Source organism: Oncorhynchus gorbuscha, unplaced genomic scaffold, assembly GCF_021184085.1.
Source record: "Oncorhynchus gorbuscha isolate QuinsamMale2020 ecotype Even-year unplaced genomic scaffold, OgorEven_v1.0 Un_scaffold_1211, whole genome shotgun sequence".
NCBI classification, from domain to species: Eukaryota; Metazoa; Chordata; class Actinopteri; order Salmoniformes; family Salmonidae; genus Oncorhynchus; species Oncorhynchus gorbuscha.
The window spans coordinates 56,990-80,000 of record NW_025746057.1 but is presented as its reverse complement, the minus strand read 5'-3'; the positions used below and the strand labels follow the sequence as shown (position 1 = coordinate 80,000).

The following is a 23,011-nucleotide window of genomic DNA, read 5'->3' as shown; positions in this document are numbered from 1 at the left end:
CTGTCTGGAGGGAGGTAGGGACGCTCCACGTCCTAGACAAACACAGAAACGTTTCAAATACTGTCTGGAGGGAGGTAGGGACGCTCCACGTCCTAGACAAACACAGAAACGTTTCAAATACTGTCTGGAGGGAGGTAGAGACGCTCCACGTCCTAGACAAACACAGAAACGTTTCAAATACTGTCTGGAGGGAGGTAGAGACGCTCCACGTCCTAGACAAACACAGAAACGTTTCAAATACTGTCTGGAGGGAGGTAGAGACGCTCCACGTCCTAGACAAACACAGACACAGAAACGTTTCAAATACTGTCTGGAGGGAGGTAGAGACGCTCCACGTCCTAGACAAACACAGAAACGTTTCAAATACTGTCTGGAGGGAGGTAGAGACGCTCCACATCCTAGACAAACACAGACACAGAAACGTTTCAAATACTGTCTGGAGGGAGGTAGAGACGCTCCACGTCCTAGACAAACACAGACACAGAAACGTTTCAAATACTGTCTGGAGGGAGGTAGAGACGCTCCACGTCCTAGACAAACACAGAAACGTTTCAAATACTGTCTGGAGGGAGGTAGAGACGCTCCACATCCTAGACAAACACAGACACAGAAACGTTTCAAATACTGTCTGGAGGGAGGTAGAGACGCTCCACGTCCTAGACAAACACAGACACAGAAACGTTTCAAATACTGTCTGGAGGGAGGTAGAGACGCTCCACGTCCTAGACAAACACAGAAACGTTTCAAATACTGTCTGGAGGGAGGTAGGGACGCTCCACGTCCTAGACAAACACAGAAACGTTTCAAATACTGTCTGGAGGGAGGTAGAGACGCTCCACGTCCTAGACAACAAACACAGAAACGTTTCAAATACTGTCTGGAGGGAGGTAGAGACGCTCCACGTCCTAGACAAACACAGACACAGAAACGTTTCAAATACTGTCTGGAAGGAGGTAGAGACGCTCCACGTCCTAGACAAACACAGACACAGAAACGTTTCAAATACTGTCTGGAGGGAGGTAGAGACGCTCCACGTCCTAGACAAACACAGACACAGAAACGTTTCAAATACTGTCTGGAGGGAGGTAGAGACGCTCCACGTCCTAGACAAACACAGAAACGTTTCAAATACTGTCTGGAAGGAGGTAGGGACGCTCCACGTCCTAGACAAACACAGACACAGAAACGTTTCAAATACTGTCTGGAAGGAGGTAGGGACGCTCCACGTCCTAGACAAACACAGACACAGAAACGTTTCAAATACTGTCTGGAGGGAGGTAGAGACGCTCCACGTCCTAGACAAACACAGACACAGAAACGTTTCAAATACTGTCTGGAGGGAGGTAGGGATGCTCCACGTCCTAGATAAACACAGAAACGTTTCAAATACTGTCTGGAGGGAGGTAGAGACGCTCCACGTCCTAGACAAACACAGACACAGAAACGTTTCAAATACTGTCTGGAGGGAGGTAGAGACGCTCCACGTCCTAGACAAACACAGAAACGTTTCAAATACTGTCTGGAGGGAGGTAGAGACGCTCCACATCCTAGACAAACACAGACACAGAAACGTTTCAAATACTGTCTGGAGGGAGGTAGAGACGCTCCACGTCCTAGACAAACACAGAAACGTTTCAAACACTGTCTGGAGGGAGGTAGGGACGCTCCACGTCCTAGACAAACACAGAAACGTTTCAAATACTGTCTGGAGGGAGGTAGAGACGCTCCACGTCCTAGACAAACACAGACACAGAAACGTTTCAAATACTGTCTGGAGGGAGGTAGAGACGCTCCACGTCCTAGACAAACACAGAAACGTTTCAAATACTGTCTGGAGGGAGGTAGGGACGCTCCACGTCCTAGACAAACACAAACACAGAAACGTTTCAAATACTGTCTGGAGGGAGGTAGGGACGCTCCACTGAAACAGAGCAGTACCTTCTCCAGACAGCTAGACTGACCATAACAGCTGAAACAGAGCAGTACCTTCTCCATACAGCTAGACTGACCATACCAGCTGAAACAGAGCAGTACCTTCTCCTCCATACAGCTAGACTGACCATACCAGCTGAAACAGAGCAGTACCTTCTCCTCCAGACAGCTAGACTGATCATAACAGCTGAAACAGAGCAGTACCTTCTCCATACAGCTAGACTGACCATACCAGCTGAAACAGAGCAGTACCTTCTCCAGACAGCTAGACTGACCATAACAGCTGAAACAGAGCAGTACCTTCTCCATACAGCTAGACTGACCATAACAGCTGAAACAGAGCAGTACCTTCTCCTCCATACAGCTAGACTGACCATACCAGCTGAAACAGAGCAGTACCTTCTCCTCCATACAGCTAGACTGACCATACCAGCTGAAACAGAGCAGTACCTTCTCCTCCAGACAGCTAGACTGACCATACCAGCTGAAACAGAGCAGTACCTTCTCCTCCATACAGCTAGACTGACCATACCAGCTGAAACAGAGCAGTACCTTCTCCAGACAGCTAGACTGACCATACCAGCTGAAACAGAGCAGTACCTTCTCCTCCATACAGCTAGACTGACCATACCAGCTGAAACAGAGCAGTACCTTCTCCTCCATACAGCTAGACTGACCATACCAGCTGAAACAGAGCAGTACCTTCTCCATACAGCTAGACTGACCATACCAGCTGAAACAGAGCAGTACCTTCTCCTCCATACAGCTAGACTGACCATAACAGCTGAAACAGAGCAGTACCTTCTCCTCCAGACAGCTAGACTGACCATACCAGCTGAAACAGAGCAGTACCTTCTCCTCCATACAGCTAGACTGACCATACCAGCTGAAACAGAGCAGTACCTTCTCCATACAGCTAGACTGACCATACCAGCTGAAACAGAGCAGTACCTTCTCCTCCAGACAGCTAGACTGACCATACCAGCTGAAACAGAGCAGTACCTTCTCCTCCAGACAGCTAGACTGACCATACCAGCTGAAACAGAGCAGTACCTTCTCCTCCAGACAGCTAGACTGACCATAACAGCTGAAACAGAGCAGTACCTTCTCCTCCATACAGCTAGACTGACCATACCAGCTGAAACAGAGCAGTACCTTCTCCAGACAGCTAGACTGACCATACCAGCTGAAACAGAGCAGTACCTTCTCCTCCAGACAGCTAGACTGACCATACCAGCTGAAACAGAGCAGTACCTCTCCTCCAGACAGCTAGACTGACCATAACAGCTGAAACAGAGCAGTACCTTCTCCAGACAGCTAGACTGACCATACCAGCTGAAACAGAGCAGTACCTTCTCCTCCAGACAGCTAGACTGACCATACCAGCTGAAACAGAGCAGTACCTTCTCCAGACAGCTAGACTGACCATACCAGCTGAAACAGAGCAGTACCTTCTCCTCCTTACAGCTAGACTGACCATACCAGCTGAAACAGAGCAGTACCTTCTCCTCCAGACAGCTAGACTGACCATACCAGCTGAAACAGAGCAGTACCTTCTCCATACAGCTAGACTGACCATACCAGCTGAAACAGAGCAGTACCTTCTCCATACAGCTAGACTGACCATACCAGCTGAAACAGAGCAGTACCTTCTCCTCCATACAGCTAGACTGACCATACCAGCTGAAACAGAGCAGTACCTTCTCCTCCATACAGCTAGACTGACCATACCAGCTGAAACAGAGCAGTACCTTCTCCAGACAGCTAGACTGACCATACCAGTTGAAACAGAGCAGTACCTTCTCCTCCAGACAGCTAGACTGACCATACCAGCTGAAACAGAGCAGTACCTTCTCCATACAGCTAGACTGACCATACCAGCTGAAACAGAGCAGTACCTTCTCCTCCATACAGCTAGACTGACCATACCAGCTGAAACAGAGCAGTACCTTCTCCAGACAGCTAGACTGACCATACCAGCTGAAACAGAGCAGTACCTTCTCCTCCATACAGCTAGACTGACCATACCAGCTGAAACAGAGCAGTACCTTCTCCTCCATACAGCTAGACTGACCATACCAGCTGAAACAGAGCAGTACCTTCTCCATACAGCTAGACTGACCATACCAGCTGAAACAGAGCAGTACCTTCTCCTCCAGACAGCTAGACTGACCATACCAGCTGAAACAGAGCAGTACCTTCTCCTCCATACAGCTAGACTGACCATACCAGCTGAAACAGAGCAGTACCTTCTCCTCCATACAGCTAGACTGACCATACCAGCTGAAACAGAGCAGTACCTTCTCCTCCAGACAGCTAGACTGACCATACCAGCTGAAACAGAGCAGTACCTTCTCCTCCATACAGCTAGACTGACCATACCAGCTGAAACAGAGCAGTACCTTCTCCTCCAGACAGCTAGACTGACCATACCAGCTGAAACAGAGCAGTACCTTCTCCTCCAGACAGCTAGACTGACCATACCAGCTGAAACAGAGCAGTACCTTCTCCTCCATACAGCTAGACTGACCATACCAGCTGAAACAGAGCAGTACCTTCTCCTCCAGACAGCTAGACTGACCATACCAGCTGAAACAGAGCAGTACCTTCTCCTCCAGACAGCTAGACTGACCATACCAGCTGAAACAGAGCAGTACCTTCTCCTCCAGACAGCTAGACTGACCATACCAGCTGAAACAGAGCAGTACCTTCTCCTCCAGACAGCTAGACTGACCATACCAGCTGAAACAGAGCAGTACCTTCTCCTCCAGACAGCTAGACTGACCATACCAGCTGAAACAGAGCAGTACCTTCTCCTCCGCCTGACTTTTGCAGCATTATCACCTGTTGCCTGTTGCCCAACTGCTACAGCATCCTTGCTATAATACTAATTCTGAAGCATGGGGGTTTATCTATCTGCATTTACCCCATTCGTCCTGATTGTTTTTCATAATAATGATTATTATTATAAACAGTTCATGTTAATTATGATTTATTATTCAATCCAAAAATACATTATTGGATTCTATATTACAAAGTCTGTCGTTGCCCTTTTAAGACGTCATTTCCCCTTTAAGACGTCATTTCCCCTTTAAGACGTCATTTCCCCTTTAAGACGTTATTTCCCCTTTAAGACGTTATTTCCCCGTTAAGACGTTATTGCCCTTTTAAGACGTCATTTCCCTTTTAAGACGTCGTTGCCCTTTTAAGACGTTGTTTCCCCTTTAAGACGTCGTTTCCCCTTTAAGACGTCGGTTTCCCTTTAAGACGTCGGTTTCCCTTTAAGACGTCATTTCCCCTTTAAGACGTCATTTCCCCTTTAAGACGTCATTTCCCCTTTAAGACGTTATTTCCCCTTTAAGACGTCATTGCCCTTTTAAGACGTCGTTTCCCCTTTAAGACGTCGTTGCCCTTTTAAGACGTTGTTTCCCCTTTAAGACGTCAGTTTCCCTTTAAGACATCATTTCCCCTTTAAGACGTCATTTCCCCTTTAAGACGTCATTTCCCCTTTAAGACGTCATTTCCCCTTTAAGACGTTATTTCCCCTTTAAGACGTTATTTCCCCGTTAAGACGTCATTGCCCTTTTAAGACGTCGTTTCCCCTTTAAGACGTCGTTGCCCTTTTAAGACGTTGTTTCCCCTTTAAGACGTCGTTTCCCCTTTAAGACGTCGGTTTCCCTTTAAGACGTCGGTTTCCCTTTAAGACGTCATTTCCCCTTTAAGACGTCATTTCCCCTTTAAGACGTCATTTCCCCTTTAAGACGTTATTTCCCCGTTAAGACGTCATTGCCCTTTTAAGACGTCGTTTCCCCTTTAAGACGTCGTTGCCCTTTTAAGACGTTGTTTCCCCTTTAAGACGTCAGTTTCCCTTTAAGACGTCATTTCCCCTTTAAGACGTCATTTCCCCTTTAAGACGTCATTTCCCCTTTAAGGACTCAGTTGTGCAGCTCCAACTAAACTATGATCCAGTTGTAACTGTAAATTTAAAACGATGCCCTTAATTATTAGAGTAGAGAAAAAAACTGGTAGCAATGGAAAGCATGGGATGCTTTTCAATAAAGAGTTAGGGTTAAACTAAACCGAAGGTTAGGGTTAGGGTTAAACTAAACCGAAGGTTAGGGTTAGGGTTAAACTAAACCGAAGGTTAGGGTTAGGGTTCAACTAAACCTAAGGTTAGGGTTAAACTAAACCGAAGGTTAGGGTTAAACTAAACCGAAGGTTAGGGTTAAACTAAACCGAAGGTTAGGGTTAGGGTTAAACTAAACCGAAGGTTAGGGTTAGGGTTAAACTAAACCGAAGGTTAGGGTTAGGGTTAAACTAAACCGAAGGTTAGGGTTAGGGTTAAACTAAACCGAAGGTTAGGGTTAGGGTTAAACTAAACCGAAGGTTAGGGTTAGGGTTCAACTAAACCGAAGGTTAGGGTTAAACTGAACCTAGGGTTAGGGTTAAACTAAACCGAAGGTTAGGGTTAAAACTGAACCTAAGGTTAGGGTTAGGGTTAAACTAAACCGAAGGTTAGGGTTAGGGTTAAACTGAACCGAAGGTTAGGGTTAAACAAAACCGAAGGTTAGGGTTAGGGTTAAACTGAACCGAAGGTTGGGGTTAGGGTTAAACTAAACCGAAGGTTAGGGTTAGGGTTAAACTAAACCGAAGGTTAGGGTTAGGGTTCAACTAAACCGAAGGTTAGGGTTAGGGTTAAACTAACCCAAAGCGTCTATTCTGCAAATGTAGAACAGTGTGTTGTGTGTCCGTCCCTCTGAGCTCCAAACTCCAGTCTGGATCAGGGGACTGACCTGTGTGTCTGTCCCTCTGAGCTCCACTACTCCAGTCTGGATCAGAGGGACTGACTTCTGGGTCTGTCCCTCTGAGCTCCACTACTCCAGTCTGTATCAGAGGGACTGACTGAAGGTGTAGGGTCCCTCTGAGCTCCACTACTCCAGTCTATATCAGAGGGACTGACTGTCTGGTGTCAGTCCCTCTGAGCTCCACTACTCCAGTCTGTATCAGAGGGACTGACTGTCTGTGTGTCTGTCCCTCTGAGCTCCACTACTCCAGTTTGGATCAGAGGGACAGTGTGTCTGTGTGTCTGTCCCTCTGAGCTCCACTACTCCAGTCTGGATCAGAGGGACTGACTGTCTGTGTGTCGTCCCTCTGAGCTCCACTACTCCAGTCTGGATCAGAGGGACTGACTGTCTGTGTGTCCGTCCCTCTGAGCTCCACTACTCCAGTCTGGATCAGAGGGACTGACTGTCTGTGTGTCCGTCCCTCTGAGCTCCACTACTCCAGTCTGGATCAGAGGGACTGACTGTCTGTGTGTCTGTCCCTCTGAGCTCCACTACTCCAGTCTGTATCAGAGGGACTGACTGTCTGTGTGTCCGTCCCTCTGAGCTCCACTACTCCAGTCTGTATCAGAGGGACTGACTGTCTGTGTGTCAGTCCCTCTGAGCTCCACTACTCCAGTCTGTATCAGAGGGACTGACTGTCTGTGTGTCTGTCCCTCTGAGCTCCACTACTCCAGTTTGGATCAGAGGGACTGACTGTCTGTGTGTCTGTCCCTCTGAGCTCCACTACTCCAGTCTGGATCAGAGGGACTGACTGTCTGTGTGTCCGTCCCTCTGAGCTCCACTACTCCAGTCTGGATCAGAGGGACTGACTGTCTGTGTGTCCGTCCCTCTGAGCTCCACTACTCCAGTCTGGATCAGAGGGACTGACTGTCTGTGTGTCCGTCCCTCTGAGCTCCACTACTCCAGTCTGGATCAGAGGGACTGACTGTCTGTGTGTCCGTCCCTCTGAGCTCCACTACTCCAGTCTGGATCAGAGGGACTGACTGTCTGTGTGTCCGTCCCTCTGAGCTCCACTACTCCAGTCTGGATCAGAGGGACTGACTGTCTGTGTGTCCGTCCCTCTGAGCTCCACTACTCCAGTCTGTATCAGAGGGACTGACTGTCTGTGTGTCCGTCCCTCTGATCTCCACTACTCCAGTCTGGATCAGAGGGACTGACTGTCTGTGTGTCCGTCCCTCTGAGCTCCACTACTCCAGTCTGGATCAGAGGGACTGACTGTCTGTGTGTCCGTCCCTCTGAGCTCCACTACTCCAGTCTGGATCAGAGGGACTGACTGTCTGTGTGTCCGTCCCTCTGAGCTCCACTACTCCAGTCTGGATCAGAGGGACTGACTGTCTGTGTGTCCGTCCCTCTGAGCTCCACTACTCCAGTCTGGATCAGAGGGACTGACTGTCTGTGTGTCCGTCCCTCTGAGCTCCACTACTCCAGTCTGGATCAGAGGGACTGACTGTCTGTGTGTCCGTCCCTCTGAGCTCCACTACTCCAGTCTGGATCAGAGGGACTGACTGTCTGTGTGTCCGTCCCTCTGAGCTCCACTACTCCAGTCTGGATCAGAGGGACTGACTGTCTGTGAGTCCGTCCCTCTGAGCTCCACTACTCCAGTCTGGATCAGAGGGACTGACTGTCTGTGTGTCCGTCCCTCTGAGCTCCACTACTCCAGTCTGTATCAGAGGGACTGACTGTCTGTGTGTCCGTCCCTCTGATCTCCACTACTCCAGTCTGGATCAGAGGGACTGACTGTCTGTGTGTCCGTCCCTCTGAGCTCCACTACTCCAGTCTGGATCAGAGGGACTGACTGTCTGTGTGTCCGTCCCTCTGAGCTCCACTACTCCAGTCTGGATCAGAGGGACTGACTGTCTGTGTGTCCGTCCCTCTGAGCTCCACTACTCCAGTCTGGATCAGAGGGACTGACTGTCTGTGTGTCCGTCCCTCTGAGCTCCACTACTCCAGTCTGTATCTGATTGTCTGTGTGTCCGTCCCTCTGAGCTCCACTACTCCAGTCTGGATCAGAGGGACTGACTGTCTGTGTGTCCGTCCCTCTGAGCTCCACTACTCCAGTCTGGATCAGAGGGACTGACTGTCTGTGTGTCCGTCCCTCTGAGCTCCACTACTCCAGTCTGTATCTGATTGTCTGTGTGTCCGTCCCTCTGAGCTCCACTACTCCAGTCTGGATCAGAGGGACTGACTGTCTGTGTGTCCGTCCCTCTGAGCTCCACTACTCCAGTCTGGATCAGAGGGACTGACTGTCTGTGTGTCCGTCCCTCTGATCTCCACTACTCCAGTCTGGATCAGAGGGACTGACTGTCTGTGTGTCCGTCCCTCTGAGCTCCACTACTCCAGTCTGGATCAGAGGGACTGACTGTCTGTGTGTCCGTCCCTCTGATCTCCACTACTCCAGTCTGGATCAGAGGGACTGACTGTCTGTGTGTCCGTCCCTCTGAGCTCCACTACTCCAGTCTGGATCAGAGGGACTGACTGTCTGTGTGTCCGTCCCTCTGATCTCCACTACTCCAGTCTGGATCAGAGGTACTGACTCTCTGTGTGTCCGTCCCTCTGAGCTCCACTACTCCAGTCTAGATCAGAGGGACTGACTGTCTGTGTGTCCGTCCCTCTGAGCTCCACTACTCCAGTCTAGATCAGAGGGACTGACTGTCTGTGTGTCCGTCCCTCTGAGCTCCACTACTCCAGTCTGGATCAGAGGGACTGACTGTCTGTGTGTCCGTCCCTCTGAGCTCCACTACTCCAGTCTGGATCAGAGGGACTGACTGTCTGTGTGTCCGTCCCTCTGAGCTCCACTACTCCAGTCTGGATCAGAGGGACTGACTGTCTGTGTGTCCGTCCCTCTGATCTCCTCTAGGGTCGTCCGCTAGGGGTTGTTGAGGTCACACACACATCACAGGTACAGGACAGGAAGTACTACAGGCCCAACAGGAAGGGGATGTCACCTTAAACAGTCCGAGAACAACCAGCTCCTCTGAGGCGACGAAGCGATCTGATTGGTTCAGGTCAGTGATGATGTCAGCGCTAGGCCCCGCCCTCCTCTTTAGCCACGTTACGATGGAGGCCGAACTCTGGAAAACTGAGAGAGAGAGATTGTGTGTGTGTGTAATGTGTGTGTAATGTGTGTGTGTGTAGTCGCTCCTCTCTCTGGGGATTCCCAGTAGTGTGTGTGTGTGTGTGTGTGTGTGTGTGTGTGTGTGTGTGTGTGTGTGTGTGTGTGTGTGTGTGTGTGTGTGTGTGTGTGTGTGTGTGTGTGTGTGTGTGTGTGTGTGTGTGTGTGTGTGTGTGTGTACCTGGGCAGGGTACAGGGTTGTGTCTGTCTCCTGATAGGTAGAGCCGTAGAGGGGGTGGAGTCGTGGCGTTCAGTTCCTTGGTCAGATTGGTTTCCTTGGAGACGTCGACTACGCCCAGTTTCACCTCCGAACCAATCAGCTGCTCCGCGGCTCCACGGAACGCCAACGCCAGCCGCTGGGAATCCCCAGAGAGAGGAGCGACTACACACACACACACATTACACACACACATCACACACACACATTACACACACATTACACACACACACACACATCACACACACATCACACACACATTACACACACACACATTACACACACATTACACACACATCACACACACATTACACACACATTACACACACACACACATTACACACACACACATTACACACACATTACACACACATTACACACACATTACACACACATTACACACACACTACTGGGAATGCCCAGAGAGAGGAGCGACTACACACACACACACACATTACACACACACACACATTACACACACATTACACACACATTACACACACATTACACACACACACATTACACACACATTACACACACATTACACACACGCACATTACACACACACACATCACACGCACATTACACACACACATCACACACACACATCACACACACACATCACACACACATTACACACACACACATTACACACACATTACACACGCACATTACACACACATTAGACACGCACATTACACACACACACACACATTACATACATATTACACACACACATTGTACACACATTACACACACACATTACACACATACACATTACACACACACACACACACACTTTACATACACATTACACACACACACACATTCTACACACAGACATTACACACACACATATTACACACACACACATTACACACTCACATATTACACACACACACATTACACACACATTGTACACACATTACACATACACATTACACACATACACATTACACACACACACACACACACTTTACATACACATTACACACACACACACATTCTACACACAGACATTACACACACACATATTACACACACACACATTACACACATACACATTACACACATACACATTACACACACACACACACACACTTTACATACACATTACACACACACACACATTCTACACACAGACATTACACACACACATATTACACACACACACATTACACACTCACATATTACACACACACACATTACACACACATTGTACACACATTACACACACATTACACACACATTACACACACACACATTATACACACACACATTACACACACACACGCTTTCGTTGGGTGGCCCTCGCTTCATACTCGTCGCCAAACCCACTAGCTCCAGGTCATCTATAAGTCTCTGCTAGGTAAAGCCCCGCCTTATCTCAGCTCACTGGTCACCATAGCAGCACCCACCCATAGCACGCGCTCCAGCAGGTATATCTCACTGGTCACCCCCAAAGCCAATTCCTCCTTTGGCCTCCTTTCCTTCCAGTTCTCTGCTGCCCATGACTGGAACGAATTGCAAAAATCTCTGAAGCTGGAGACTCACATGTCCCTCACTAGCTTTAAGCACCAGCTGTCAGAGCAGCTTACAGATCACTGTACCTGTACATAGCCCATATGTAAATAGCCCATCCAACTACCTCATCCCCATACTGTATTTATTCATTTATCTTGCTCCTTTGCACCCCAGTATCTCTGTTTAATTTTTTCTACTGTATTATTGACTGTATGTTTGTTTATTCCATGTGTAACTCTATTGTTGTTTGTGTCGATCCCCGGGACCACCCATACGTAGAATGTATGCACACATGACTGTAAGTCGCTTTGGATAAAAGCGTCTGCTAAATGGCATATATATATATATATGTAAATGAGAACTTGTTCTCAACTAGCCTACCTGGTTAAATAAAGGTGAAATAAAATTTTAAAAAAATATATAACTACTACTATGACCCCATATAACTACTACTATGACCCCATATAACTACTACTATGACCCCATATAACTACTACTATGACCCCATATAACTACTACTATGACCCCATATAATTACTACTATGACCCCATATAACTACTACTATGACCCCATATAACTACTACTATGACCCCATATAACTACTACTATGACCCCATATAACTACTACTATGACCCCATATAACTACTACTATGACCCCATATAACTACTACTATGACCCCATATAACTACTACTATGACCCCATATAACTACTACTATGACCCCATATAACTACTACTATGACCCCATATAACTACTACTATGACCCCATATAACTACTACTATGACCCCATATAATTACTACTATGACCCCATATAACTACTACTATGACCCCATATAACTACTACTATGACCCCATATAACTACTACTATGACCCCATATAACTACTACTATGACCCCATATAACTACTACTATGACCCCATATAACTACTACTATGACCCCATATAACTACTACTATGACCCCATATAACTACTACTATGACCCCATATAACTACTACTATGACCCCATATAACTACTACTATGACCCCATATAACTACTACTATGACCCCATATAACTACTACTATGACCCCATATAACTACTACTATGACCCCATATAACTACTACTATGACCCCATATAACTACTACTATGACCCCATATAACTACTACTAAGTCCCCAGATACAATATATATACAAGAGTATCTGGACACCCCTTCAAATTAGTGGATTAGTGTATTTCCGCACACAGCCACGTAATCTCCATAGACAAACATTGGCAGTAGAATGGAGCTCAGTGACTTTCAACGTGGCAATGTCATAGGATGCCACCTTTCCAACAAGTCCGTCACATTTCTGCCCTGCTAGAGCTGGTCAACTGGTCTAACCCTAACCCCCCTGGTCAACTGGTCTAACCCTAACCCCCCTGGTCAACTGGTCTAACCCTAACCCCCTGGTCAACTGGTCAAACCCTAACCCCCTGGTCAACTGTTCTAACCCTAACCCCCTGGTCAACTGGTCTAACCCTAACCCCCTGGTCAACTGGTCTAACCCTAACCCCCCCCGGTCAACTGTTCTAACCCTAACCCCCCTGGTCAACTGGTCTAACCCTAACCCCCCGGTCCTGCTAGAGCTGGTCAACTGGTCTAACCCTAACCCCCCGGTCCTGCTAGAGCTGGTCAACTGGTCTAACCCTAACCCCCGGTCAACTGGTCTAACCCTAACCCCCCCCGGTCCTGCTAGAGCTGGTCAACTGGTCTAACCCTAACCCCCCGATCCTGCTAGAGCTGGTCAACTGGTCTAACCCTAACCCCCGGTCCTGCTAGAGCTGGTCAACTGGTCTAACCCTAACCCCCCGGTCCTGCTAGAGCTGGTCAACTGGTCTAACCCTAACCCCCCGGTCCTGCTAGAGCTGGTCAACTGGTCTAACCCTAACCCCCCAGTCCTGCTAGAGCTGGTCAACTGGTAACCCTAACCCTAAACCCCCGGTCCTGCTAGAGCTGTTCAACTGGTCTAACCCTAACCCCCCGGTCCTGCTAGAGCTGGTCAACTGGTCTAACCCTAACCCCCCCCCCCTGGTCAACTGGTCTAACCCTAACCCCCCGGTCCTGCTAGAGCTGGTCAACTGGTCTAACCCTATAATCCCCCCGGTCCTGCTAGAGCTGGTCAACTGGTCTAACCCTAACCCCCTGGTCAACTGGTCTAACCCTAACCCCCTGGTCAACTGGTCTAGCCCTAACCCCCCTGGTCAACTGGTCTAACCCTAACCCCCCGGTCCTGCTAGAGCTGGTCAACTGGTCTAACCCTAACCCCCGGTCCTGCTAGAGCTGGTCAACTGGTCTAACCCTAACCCCCCGGTCCTACTAGAGCTGGTCAACTGGTCTAACCCTAACCCCCCGGTCCTGCTAGAGCTGATCAACTGGTCTAACCCTAAACCCCCCCGGTCCTGTTAGAGCTGGTCAACTGGTCTAACCCTAACCCCCCGGTCCTGCTAGAGCTGGTCAACTGGTCTAACCCTAACCCCCCGGTCCTGCTAGAGCTGGTCAACTGGTCTAACCCTAATCCCCCGGTCCTGCTAGAGCTGGTCAACTGGTCTAACCCTAACCCCCCGGTCCTGCTAGAGCTGGTCAACTGGTCTAACCCTAACCCCCGGTCCTGCTAGAGCTGGTCAACTGGTCTAACCCTAACCCCCCGGTCCTGCTAGAGCCGGCCTAACCCCCGGTCCTGCAGGGAGGAGGTGAGGGCCCTCGGAGTGTGGTGTCAGGAAAATAACCTCACACTCAACGTCAACAAAACTAAGGAGATGATTGTGGACTTCAGGAAACAGCAGAGGGAACACCCCCCTATCCACATCGATGGAACAGTAGTGGAGAGGGTAGCTAGTTTTAAGTTCCTCGGCATACACATCACAGACAAACTGAATTGGTCCACTCACACTGATAGCGTCGTGAAGAAGGCGCAGCAGCGCCTATTCAACCTCAGGAGACTGAAGAAATTCGGCTTGTCACCAAAAGCACTCACAAACTTCTACAGATGCACAATCGAGAGCATCCTGGCGGGCTGTATCACCGCCTGGTACGGCAACTGCTCCGCCCTCAACCGTAAGGCTCTCCAGAGGGTAGTGAGGACTGCACAATGCATCACCGGGGGCAAACTACCTGCCCTCCAGGACACCTACACCACCCGTTGTTACAGGAAGGCCATAAAGATCATCAAGGACATCAACCACCCGAACCACTGCCTGTTCACCCCGCTATCATCCAGAAGGCGAGGTCAGTACAGGTGCATCAAAGCTGGGACCGAGAGACTGAAAAACAGCTTCTATCTCAAGGCCATCAGACTGTTAAACAGCCACCACTAACACTGAGTGGCTGCTGCCAACACACTGTCATTGACACTGACCCAACTCCAGCCATTTTAATAATGGGAATTGATGGGAAATTATGTAAATATATCACTAGCCACTTTAAACAATGCTACCTTATATAATGTTACTTACCCTACATTATTCATCTCATATGCATATGTATATACTGTACTCTACATCATCGACTGCATCCTTATGTAACACATGTATCACTAGCCACTTTAACTATGCCACTTTGTTTACTTTGTCTACACACTCATCTCATATGTATTTTCTGTACTCGATACCATCTACTGTATGCTGCTCTGTACCATCACTCATTCATATATCCTTATGTACATGTTCCTTATCCCCTTACACTGTGTATAAGACAGTAGTTTTGGAATTGTTAGTTAGATTACTTGTTGGTTATCACTGCATTGTCGGAACTAGAAGCACAAGCATTTCGCTACACTCGCATTAACATCTGCTAACCATGTGTATGTGACAAATAACATTTGATTTGATTTGATTTGATTTGGTCTAACCCTAACCCCCGGTCCTGCTAGAGCTGGTCAACTGGTCTAACCTAATCCCCCGGTCCTGCTAGAGCTGGTCAACTGGTCTAACCCTAACCCCCCCGGTCCTGCTAGAGCTGGTCAACTGGTCTAACCCTAACCCCCCCGGTCCTGCTAGAGCTGGTCAACTGGTCTAACCCTAACCCCCCCGGTCCTGCTAGAGCTGGTCAACTGGTCTAACCCTAACCCCCCCGGTCCTGCTAGAGCTGGTCAACTGGTCTAACCCTAACCCCCCGGTCCTGCTAGAGCTGGTCAACTGGTCTAACCCTAACCCCCCGGTCCTGCTAGAGCTGGTCAACTGGTCTAACCCTATAACCCCCCCGGTCAACTGTTAGTGCTGTTCCTGTGAAGTGGAAGCATTTGGGAGCAACAACGGCTCAGCCTTGAAGTGGTAGGCCACACAAGCTCACAGAACAGAACCACCCAGTGCTGAAGAGTGTAGAGGGTAAAAAAATAATCTTTCCATGGTTACATCACTCACTACCACGGTTACATCCCTCACTACCACGGTTACATCACATCACTACCACGGTTACATCACTCACTACCACGGTTACATCACTCACTACCACGGTTACATCACTCACTACCACGGTTACATCACTCACTACCACGGTTACATCACTCACTACCATAGTTACATCACTCACTACCACGGTTACATCACTCACTACCACGGTTACACATATAGTACTCAGGGTTACATTAGCTACAGTACTCAGGGTTAGTATTAGCTACAGTACTCAGGGTTAGTATTAGCTACAGTACTCAGGGTTAAAGGTTAGAGGGTTAGTATTAGCTACAGTACTCAGGGTTAAAGGTTAGAGGGTTAGAGGGTTAGTATTAGCTACAGTACTCAGGGTTAGTATTAGCTACAGTACTCAGGGTTAGTATTAGCTACAGTACTCAGGGTTAAAGGTTAGAGGGTTAGTATTAGCTACAGTACTCAGGGTTAAAGGTTAGAGGGTTAGTATTAGCTATAGTACTCAGGGTTAGTATTAGCTACAGTACTCAGGGTTAGTATTAGCTACAGTACTCAGGGTTAGTATTAGCTACAGTACTCAGGGTTAAAGGTTAGAGGGTTAGTATTAGCTATAGTACTCAGGGTTAAAGGTTAGGGGGTTAGTATTAGCTACAGTACTCAGGGTTAGTATTAGCTACAGTGCTCAGGGTTAGTATTAGCTATAGTACTCAGGGTTAAAGGTTAGGGGGTTAGTATTAGCTAAAGTACTCAGGGTTAGTATTAGCTACAGTACTCAGGGTTAGTATTAGCTACAGTACTCAGGGTTAGTATTAGCTATAGTACTCAGGGTTAGTATTAGCTACAGTACTCAGGGTTAGTATTAGCTACAGTACTCAGGGTTAGTATTAGCTACAGTACTCAGGGTTAGTATTAGCTATAGTACTCAGGGTTAGTATTAGCTATAGTACTCAGGGTTAAAGGTTAGAGGGTTAGTATTAGCTATAGTACTCAGGGTTAGTATTAGCTATAGTACTCAGGGTTAGTATTAGCTACAGTACTCAGGGTTAGTATTAGCTACAGTACTCAGGGTTAGTATTAGCTATAGTACTCAGGGTTAGTATTAGCTATAGTACTCAGGGTTAAAGGTTAGGGGGTTAGTAGTAGCTACAGTACTCAGGGTTAGTATTAGCTACAGTACTCAGGGTTAGTATTAGCTACAGTACTCAGGGTTAAAGGTTAGGGGGTTAGTATTAGCTATAGTACTCAGGGTTAGTATTAGCTACAGTACTCAGGGTTAAAGGTTAGAGGGTTAGTATTAGCTACAGTACTCAGGGTTAGTATTAGTTACAGTACTCAGGGTTAGTATTAGCTACAGAACTCAGGGTTAAAGGTTAGAGGGTTAGTATTAGCTATAGTACTCAGGGTTAAAGGTTAGAGGGTTAGTATTAGCTACAGTACTCAGGGTTAAAGGTTAGAGGGTTAGAGGGTTAGTATTAGCTACAGTACTCAGGGTTAAAGGTTAGAGGGTTAGTATTAGCTACAGTACTCAGGGTTAGTATTAGCTACAGTACTCAGGGTTAGTATTAGCTACAGAACTCAGGGTTAAAGGTTAGAGGGTTAGTATTAGCTATAGTACTCAGGGTTAAAGGTTAGAGGGTTAGTATTAGCTACAGTACTCAGGGTTAAAGGTTAGAGGGTTAGTATTAGCTATAGTACTCAGGGTTAAAGGTTAGAGGGTTAGAGGGTTAGTATTAGCTACAGTACTCAGGGTTAAAGGTTAGAGGGTTAGTATTAGCTACAGTACTCAGGGTTAGTATTAGCTACAGTACTCAGGGTTAGTATTAGCTACAGAACTCAGGGTTAAAGGTTAGAGGGTTAGTATTAGCTATAGTACTCAGGGTTAAAGGTTAGAGGGTTAGTATTAGCTACAGTACTCAGGGTTAGTATTAGCTACAGTACTCAGGGTTAAAGGTTAGGGGGTTAGTATTAGCTACAGTACTCAGGGTTAGTATTAGCTACAGTACTCAGGGTTAAAGGTTAGGGGGTTAGTATTAGCTATAGTACTCAGGGTTAGTATTAGCTACAGTACTCAGGGTTGGTATTAGCTATAGTACTCAGGGTTAGTATTAGCTATAGTACTCAGGGTTAGCATTAGCTACAGTACTCAGGGTTAAAGGTTAGAGGGTTAGTATTAGCTACATAACTCAGGGTTAAAGGTTAGAGGGTTAGTATTAGCTACAGTACTCAGGGTTAAAGGTTAGGGGGTTAGTATTAGCTACATAACTCAGGGTTAAAGGTTAGAGGGTTAGTATTATCTATAGTACTCAGGGTTAAAGGTTAGAGGGTTAGTATTAGCTACAGTACTCAGGGTTAGTATTAGCTACAGTACTCAGGGTTAGTATTAGCTACAGTACTCAGGGTTAAAGGTTAGGGGGTTAGTATTAGCTATAGTACTCAGGGTTAAAGGTTAGAGGGTTAGAGGGTTAGTATTAGCTACAGTACTCAGGGTTAAAGGTTAGAGGGTTAGTATTAGCTACAGTACTCAGGGTTAGTATTAGCTACAGTACTCAGGGTTAGTATTAGCTACAGTACTCAGGGTTAGTATTAGCTACAGTACTCAAGGTTAAAGGTTAGGGGGTTAGTATTAGCTATAGTACTCAGGGTTAGTATTAGCTACAGTACTCAGGGTTAGTATTAGCTACAGTAATCAGGGTTAAAGGTTAGAGGGTTAGTATTAGCTATAGTACTCAGGGTTAGTTTTAGCTATAGTACTCAGGGTTAGTATTAGCTACAGTACTCAGGGTTAGTATTAGCTACAGTACTCAGGGTTAGTATTAGCTAAAGTACTCAGGGTTAGTTTTAGCTACAGTACTCAGGGTTAGTATTAGCTACAGTACTCAGGGTTAGTATTAGCTACAGTACTCAGGGTTAAAGGATAGAGGGTTAGTATTAGCTACAGTACTCAGGGTTAAAGGTTAGGGGGTTAGTATTAGCTATAGTACTCAGGGTTAAAGGTTAGGGGGTTAGTATTAGCTACAGTACTCAGGGTTAAAGGTTAGAGGGTTAGTATTAGCTACAGTACTCAGGGTTAAAGGTTAGAGGGTTAGTATTAGCTACAGTACTCAGGGTTAAAGGTTAGAGGGTTAGTATTAGCTACAGTACTCAGGGTTAGTATTAGCTACAGTACTCAGGGTTAGTATTAGCTACAGTACTCAGGGTTAGTATTAGCTACAGTACTCAGGGTTAAAGGTTAGAGGGTTAGTATTAGCTACAGTACTCAGGGTTAAAGGTTAGAGGGTTAGTATTAGCTACAGTACTCAGGGTTAAAGGTTAGAGGGTTAGTATTAGCTACAGTACTCAGGGTTAAAGGTTAGAGGGTTAGTATTAGCTACAGTACTCAGGGTTAGTATTAGCTACAGTACTCAGGGTTAAAGGTTAGAGGGTTAGTATTAGCTACAGTACTCAGGGTTAGTATTAGCTACAGTACTCGGGGTTAGTATTAGCTACAGTACTCAGGGTTAGCATTAGCTACAGTACTCAGGGTTAAAGGTTAGAGGGTTAGTATTAGCTACATAACTCAGGGTTAAAGGTTAGAGGGTTAGTATTAGCTACAGTACTCAGGGTTAAAGGTTAGGGGGTTAGTATTAGCTACAGAACTCAGGGTTAAAGGTTAGAGGGTTAGTATTAGCTATAGTACTCAGGGTTAAAGGTTAGAGGGTTAGTATTAGCTACAGTACTCAGGGTTAGTATTAGCTACAGTACTCAGGGTTAGTATTAGCTACAGTACTCAGGGTTAGTATTAGCTACAGTACTCAGGGTTAAAGGTTAGGGGGTTAGTATTAGCTATAGTACTCAGGGTTAGTATTAGCTACAGTACTCAGGGTTAGTATTAGCTACAGTACTCAGGGTTAGTATTAGCTACAGTACTCAGGGTTAAAGGTTAGAGGGTTAGTATTAGCTATAGTACTCAGGGTTAGTTTTAGCTATAGTACTCAGGGTTAGTATTAGCTACAGTACTCAGGGTTAGTATTAGCTACAGTACTCAGGGTTAGTATTAGCTACAGTACTCAGGGTTAGTTTTAGCTACAGTACTCAGGGTTAGTATTAGCTACAGTACTCAGGGTTAGTATTAGCTACAGTACTCAGGGTTAAAGGTTAGAGGGTTAGTATTAGCTACAGTACTCAGGGTTAAAGGTTAGGGGGTTAGTATTAGCTATAGTACTCAGGGTTAAAGGTTAGGGGGTTAGTATTAGCTACAGTACTCAGGGTTAAAGGTTAGAGGGTTAGTATTAGCTACAGTACTCAGGGTTAAAGGTTAGAGGGTTAGTATTAGCTACAGTACTCAGGGTTAAAGGTTAGAGGGTTAGTATTAGCTACAGTACTCAGGGTTAAAGGTTAGAGGGTTAGTATTAGCTACAGTACTCAGGGTTAGTATTAGCTACAGTACTCAGGGTTAGTATTAGCTACAGTACTCAGGGTTAGTATTAGCTACAGTACTCAGGGTTAAAGGTTAGAGGGTTAGTATTAGCTATAGTACTCAGGGTTAAAGGTTAGAGGGTTAGTATTAGCTACAGTACTCAGGGTTAGTATTAGCTACAGTACTCAGGGTTAGTATTAGCTACAGTACTCAGGGTTAGTATTAGCTACAGTACTCAGGGTTAAAGGTTAGAGGGTTAGTATTAGCTACAGTACTCAGGGTTAAAGGTTAGAGGGTTAGTATTAGCTACAGTACTCAGGGTTAAAGGTTAGAGGGTTAGTATTAGCTATAGTACTCAGGGTTAGTATTAGCTACAGTACTCAGGGTTAGTATTAGCTACAGTACTCAGGGTTAAAGGTTAGAGGGTTAGTATTAGCTACAGTACTCAGGGTTAGTATTAGCTACAGTACTCAGGGTTAGTATTAGCTACAGTACTCAGGGTTAGTATTAGCTACAGTACTCAGGGTTAAAGGTTAGAGGGTTAGTATTAGCTACAGTACTCAGGGTTAAAGGTTAGAGGGTTAGTATTAGCTACAGTACTCAGGGTTAGTATTAGCTACAGTACTCAGGGTTAGTATTAGCTACAGTACTCAGGGTTAGTATTAGCTACAGTACTCAGGGTTAAAGGTTTGGGGGTTAGTATTAGCTACAGTACTCAGGGTTAGTATTAGCTACAGTACTCAGGGTTAGTATTAGCTACAGTACTCAGGGTTAGTATTAGCTACAGTACTCAGGGTTAAAGGTTAGAGGGTTAGTATTAGCTATAGTACTCAGGGTTAGTATTAGCTACAGTACTCAGGGTTAAAGGTTAGAGGGTTAGTATTAGCTATAGTACTCAGGGTTAGTATTAGCTACAGTACTCAGGGTTAGTATTAGCTACAGAACTCAGGGTTAGTATTAGCTACAGTACTCAGGGTTAAAGGTTAGAGGGTTAGTATTAGCTACAGTACTCAGGGTTAGTATTAGCTACAGTACTCAGGGTTAGTATTAGCTACAGTACTCAGGGTTAGTATTAGCTACAGTACTCAGGGTTAAAGGTTAGAGGGTTAGTATTAGCTATAGTACTCAGGGTTAAAGGTTAGAGGGTTAGTATTAGCTACAGTACTCAGGGTTAGTATTAGCTACAGTACTCAGGGTTAGTATTAGCTACAGTACTCAGGGTTAGTATTAGCTACAGTACTCAGGGTTAGTATTAGCTACAGTACTCAGGGTTAAAGGTTAGAGGGTTAGTATTAGCTACAGTACTCAGGGTTAGTATTAGCTACAGTACTCAGGGTTAGTATTAGCTACAGTACTCAGGGTTAAAGGTTAGAGGGTTAGTATTAGCTATAGTACTCAGGGTTAGTATTAGCTACAGTACTCAGGGTTAAAGGTTAGAGGGTTAGTATTAGCTACAGTACTCAGGGTTAGTATTAGCTACAGTACTCAGGGTTAGTATTAGCTATAGTACTCAGGGTTAGTATTAGCTACAGTACTCAGGGTTAGTATTAGCTATAGTACTCAGGGTTAGTATTAGTTACAGAACTCAGGGTTAGTATTAGTTACAGTACTCAGGGTTAGTATTAGCTATAGTACTCAGGGTTGGTATTAGCTATAGTACTCAGGGTTAGTATTAGTTACAGTACTCAGGGTTAGTATTAGCTACAGTACTCAGGGTTAGTATTAGCTATAGTACTCAGGGTTAAAGGTTAGAGGGTTAGTATTAGCTACAGTACTCAGGGTTAGTATTAGCTATAGTACTCAGGGTTAGTATTAGCTACAGTACTCAGGGTTAAAGGTTAGGGGGTTAGAGTTACTTACAAAAGTGCACCAGCAGCTGTTTGTTTTGTTTGAGAGCTCGGTTAAAGTTGTCCTTCTTCAACAGCAGAACCCCGTTCTCCTCCGGGAGAGAGGTAGAGCTGTCACCGGCCACAGAGAGGCTCAGACAGCAGAAAGTCACACACAGCAGCAGTAGTGTCCTCATCATAGTGATTCACAGTGGAACTGACTCTCACACAGAGGAGGTCTGGGAACTGACTCTCACACAGAGGAGGTCTGGGTCTGGGGACTGTGGGTGTCTGTGTGTAGTGTGAGAGAGATGGGTGTGGTGTGTGTGTGTGTGTGTGTCTGTGTGTAGTGTGTGTGTGTGTGTGTGTGTCTGTGTGTAGTGTGTGTGTGTGCGTGCTGCTGAGGGGAACGTAAGGTAGGGCTGATAAGAAACGTGTACTTTGATTCAGCTGAATACGGCCCCTCTCCGCTTGTGTGTGTGAGATGGGTGTCTGTGTGTGTGTGTGAGATGGGTGTCTGTGTGTGTGTGTGTGTGTGTGTGTGTGTGTGTGTGTGTGTGTGTGTGTGTGTGTGTGTGTGTGTGTGTGTGTGTGTGTGTGTGTGTGTGTGTGTGTGTGTGTGTGTGTGTGTGTGTGTGTGTGTGTGTGTGTGTGTGTGTGTGTGTGTGTGTGTGTGTGTGTGTGTGTGTGTGTGTGTGTGTCTGCTGAGCCGTTAGTTTTAAGAATTCTTTATCATAGTTGGCACAGATACACTACAGGTGTCGACA

At 46.3% G+C, this 23,011-nt stretch overlaps 1 protein-coding gene across 1 annotated transcript in view; it reads right to left on the bottom strand.

The window, feature by feature from the left end:
- Nucleotides 1–22,528, bottom strand: part of LOC124021792 (protein disulfide-isomerase-like) — a 55,925-nt gene extending 33,397 nt beyond the window's left edge. The window contains exons 1-3 of the mRNA XM_046336913.1: nucleotides 22,279–22,528; nucleotides 10,070–10,270; nucleotides 9,722–9,855 (exon numbers count right to left, since the gene is read on the bottom strand). Coding sequence (XP_046192869.1) covers nucleotides 9,722–9,855; nucleotides 10,070–10,270; nucleotides 22,279–22,444 — 501 coding nt within the window. The 5' untranslated portion in view covers nucleotides 22,445–22,528. The remainder of the gene's footprint in view (nucleotides 1–9,721; nucleotides 9,856–10,069; nucleotides 10,271–22,278) is intronic.
- Nucleotides 22,529–23,011: the final 483 nt, after the last annotated feature.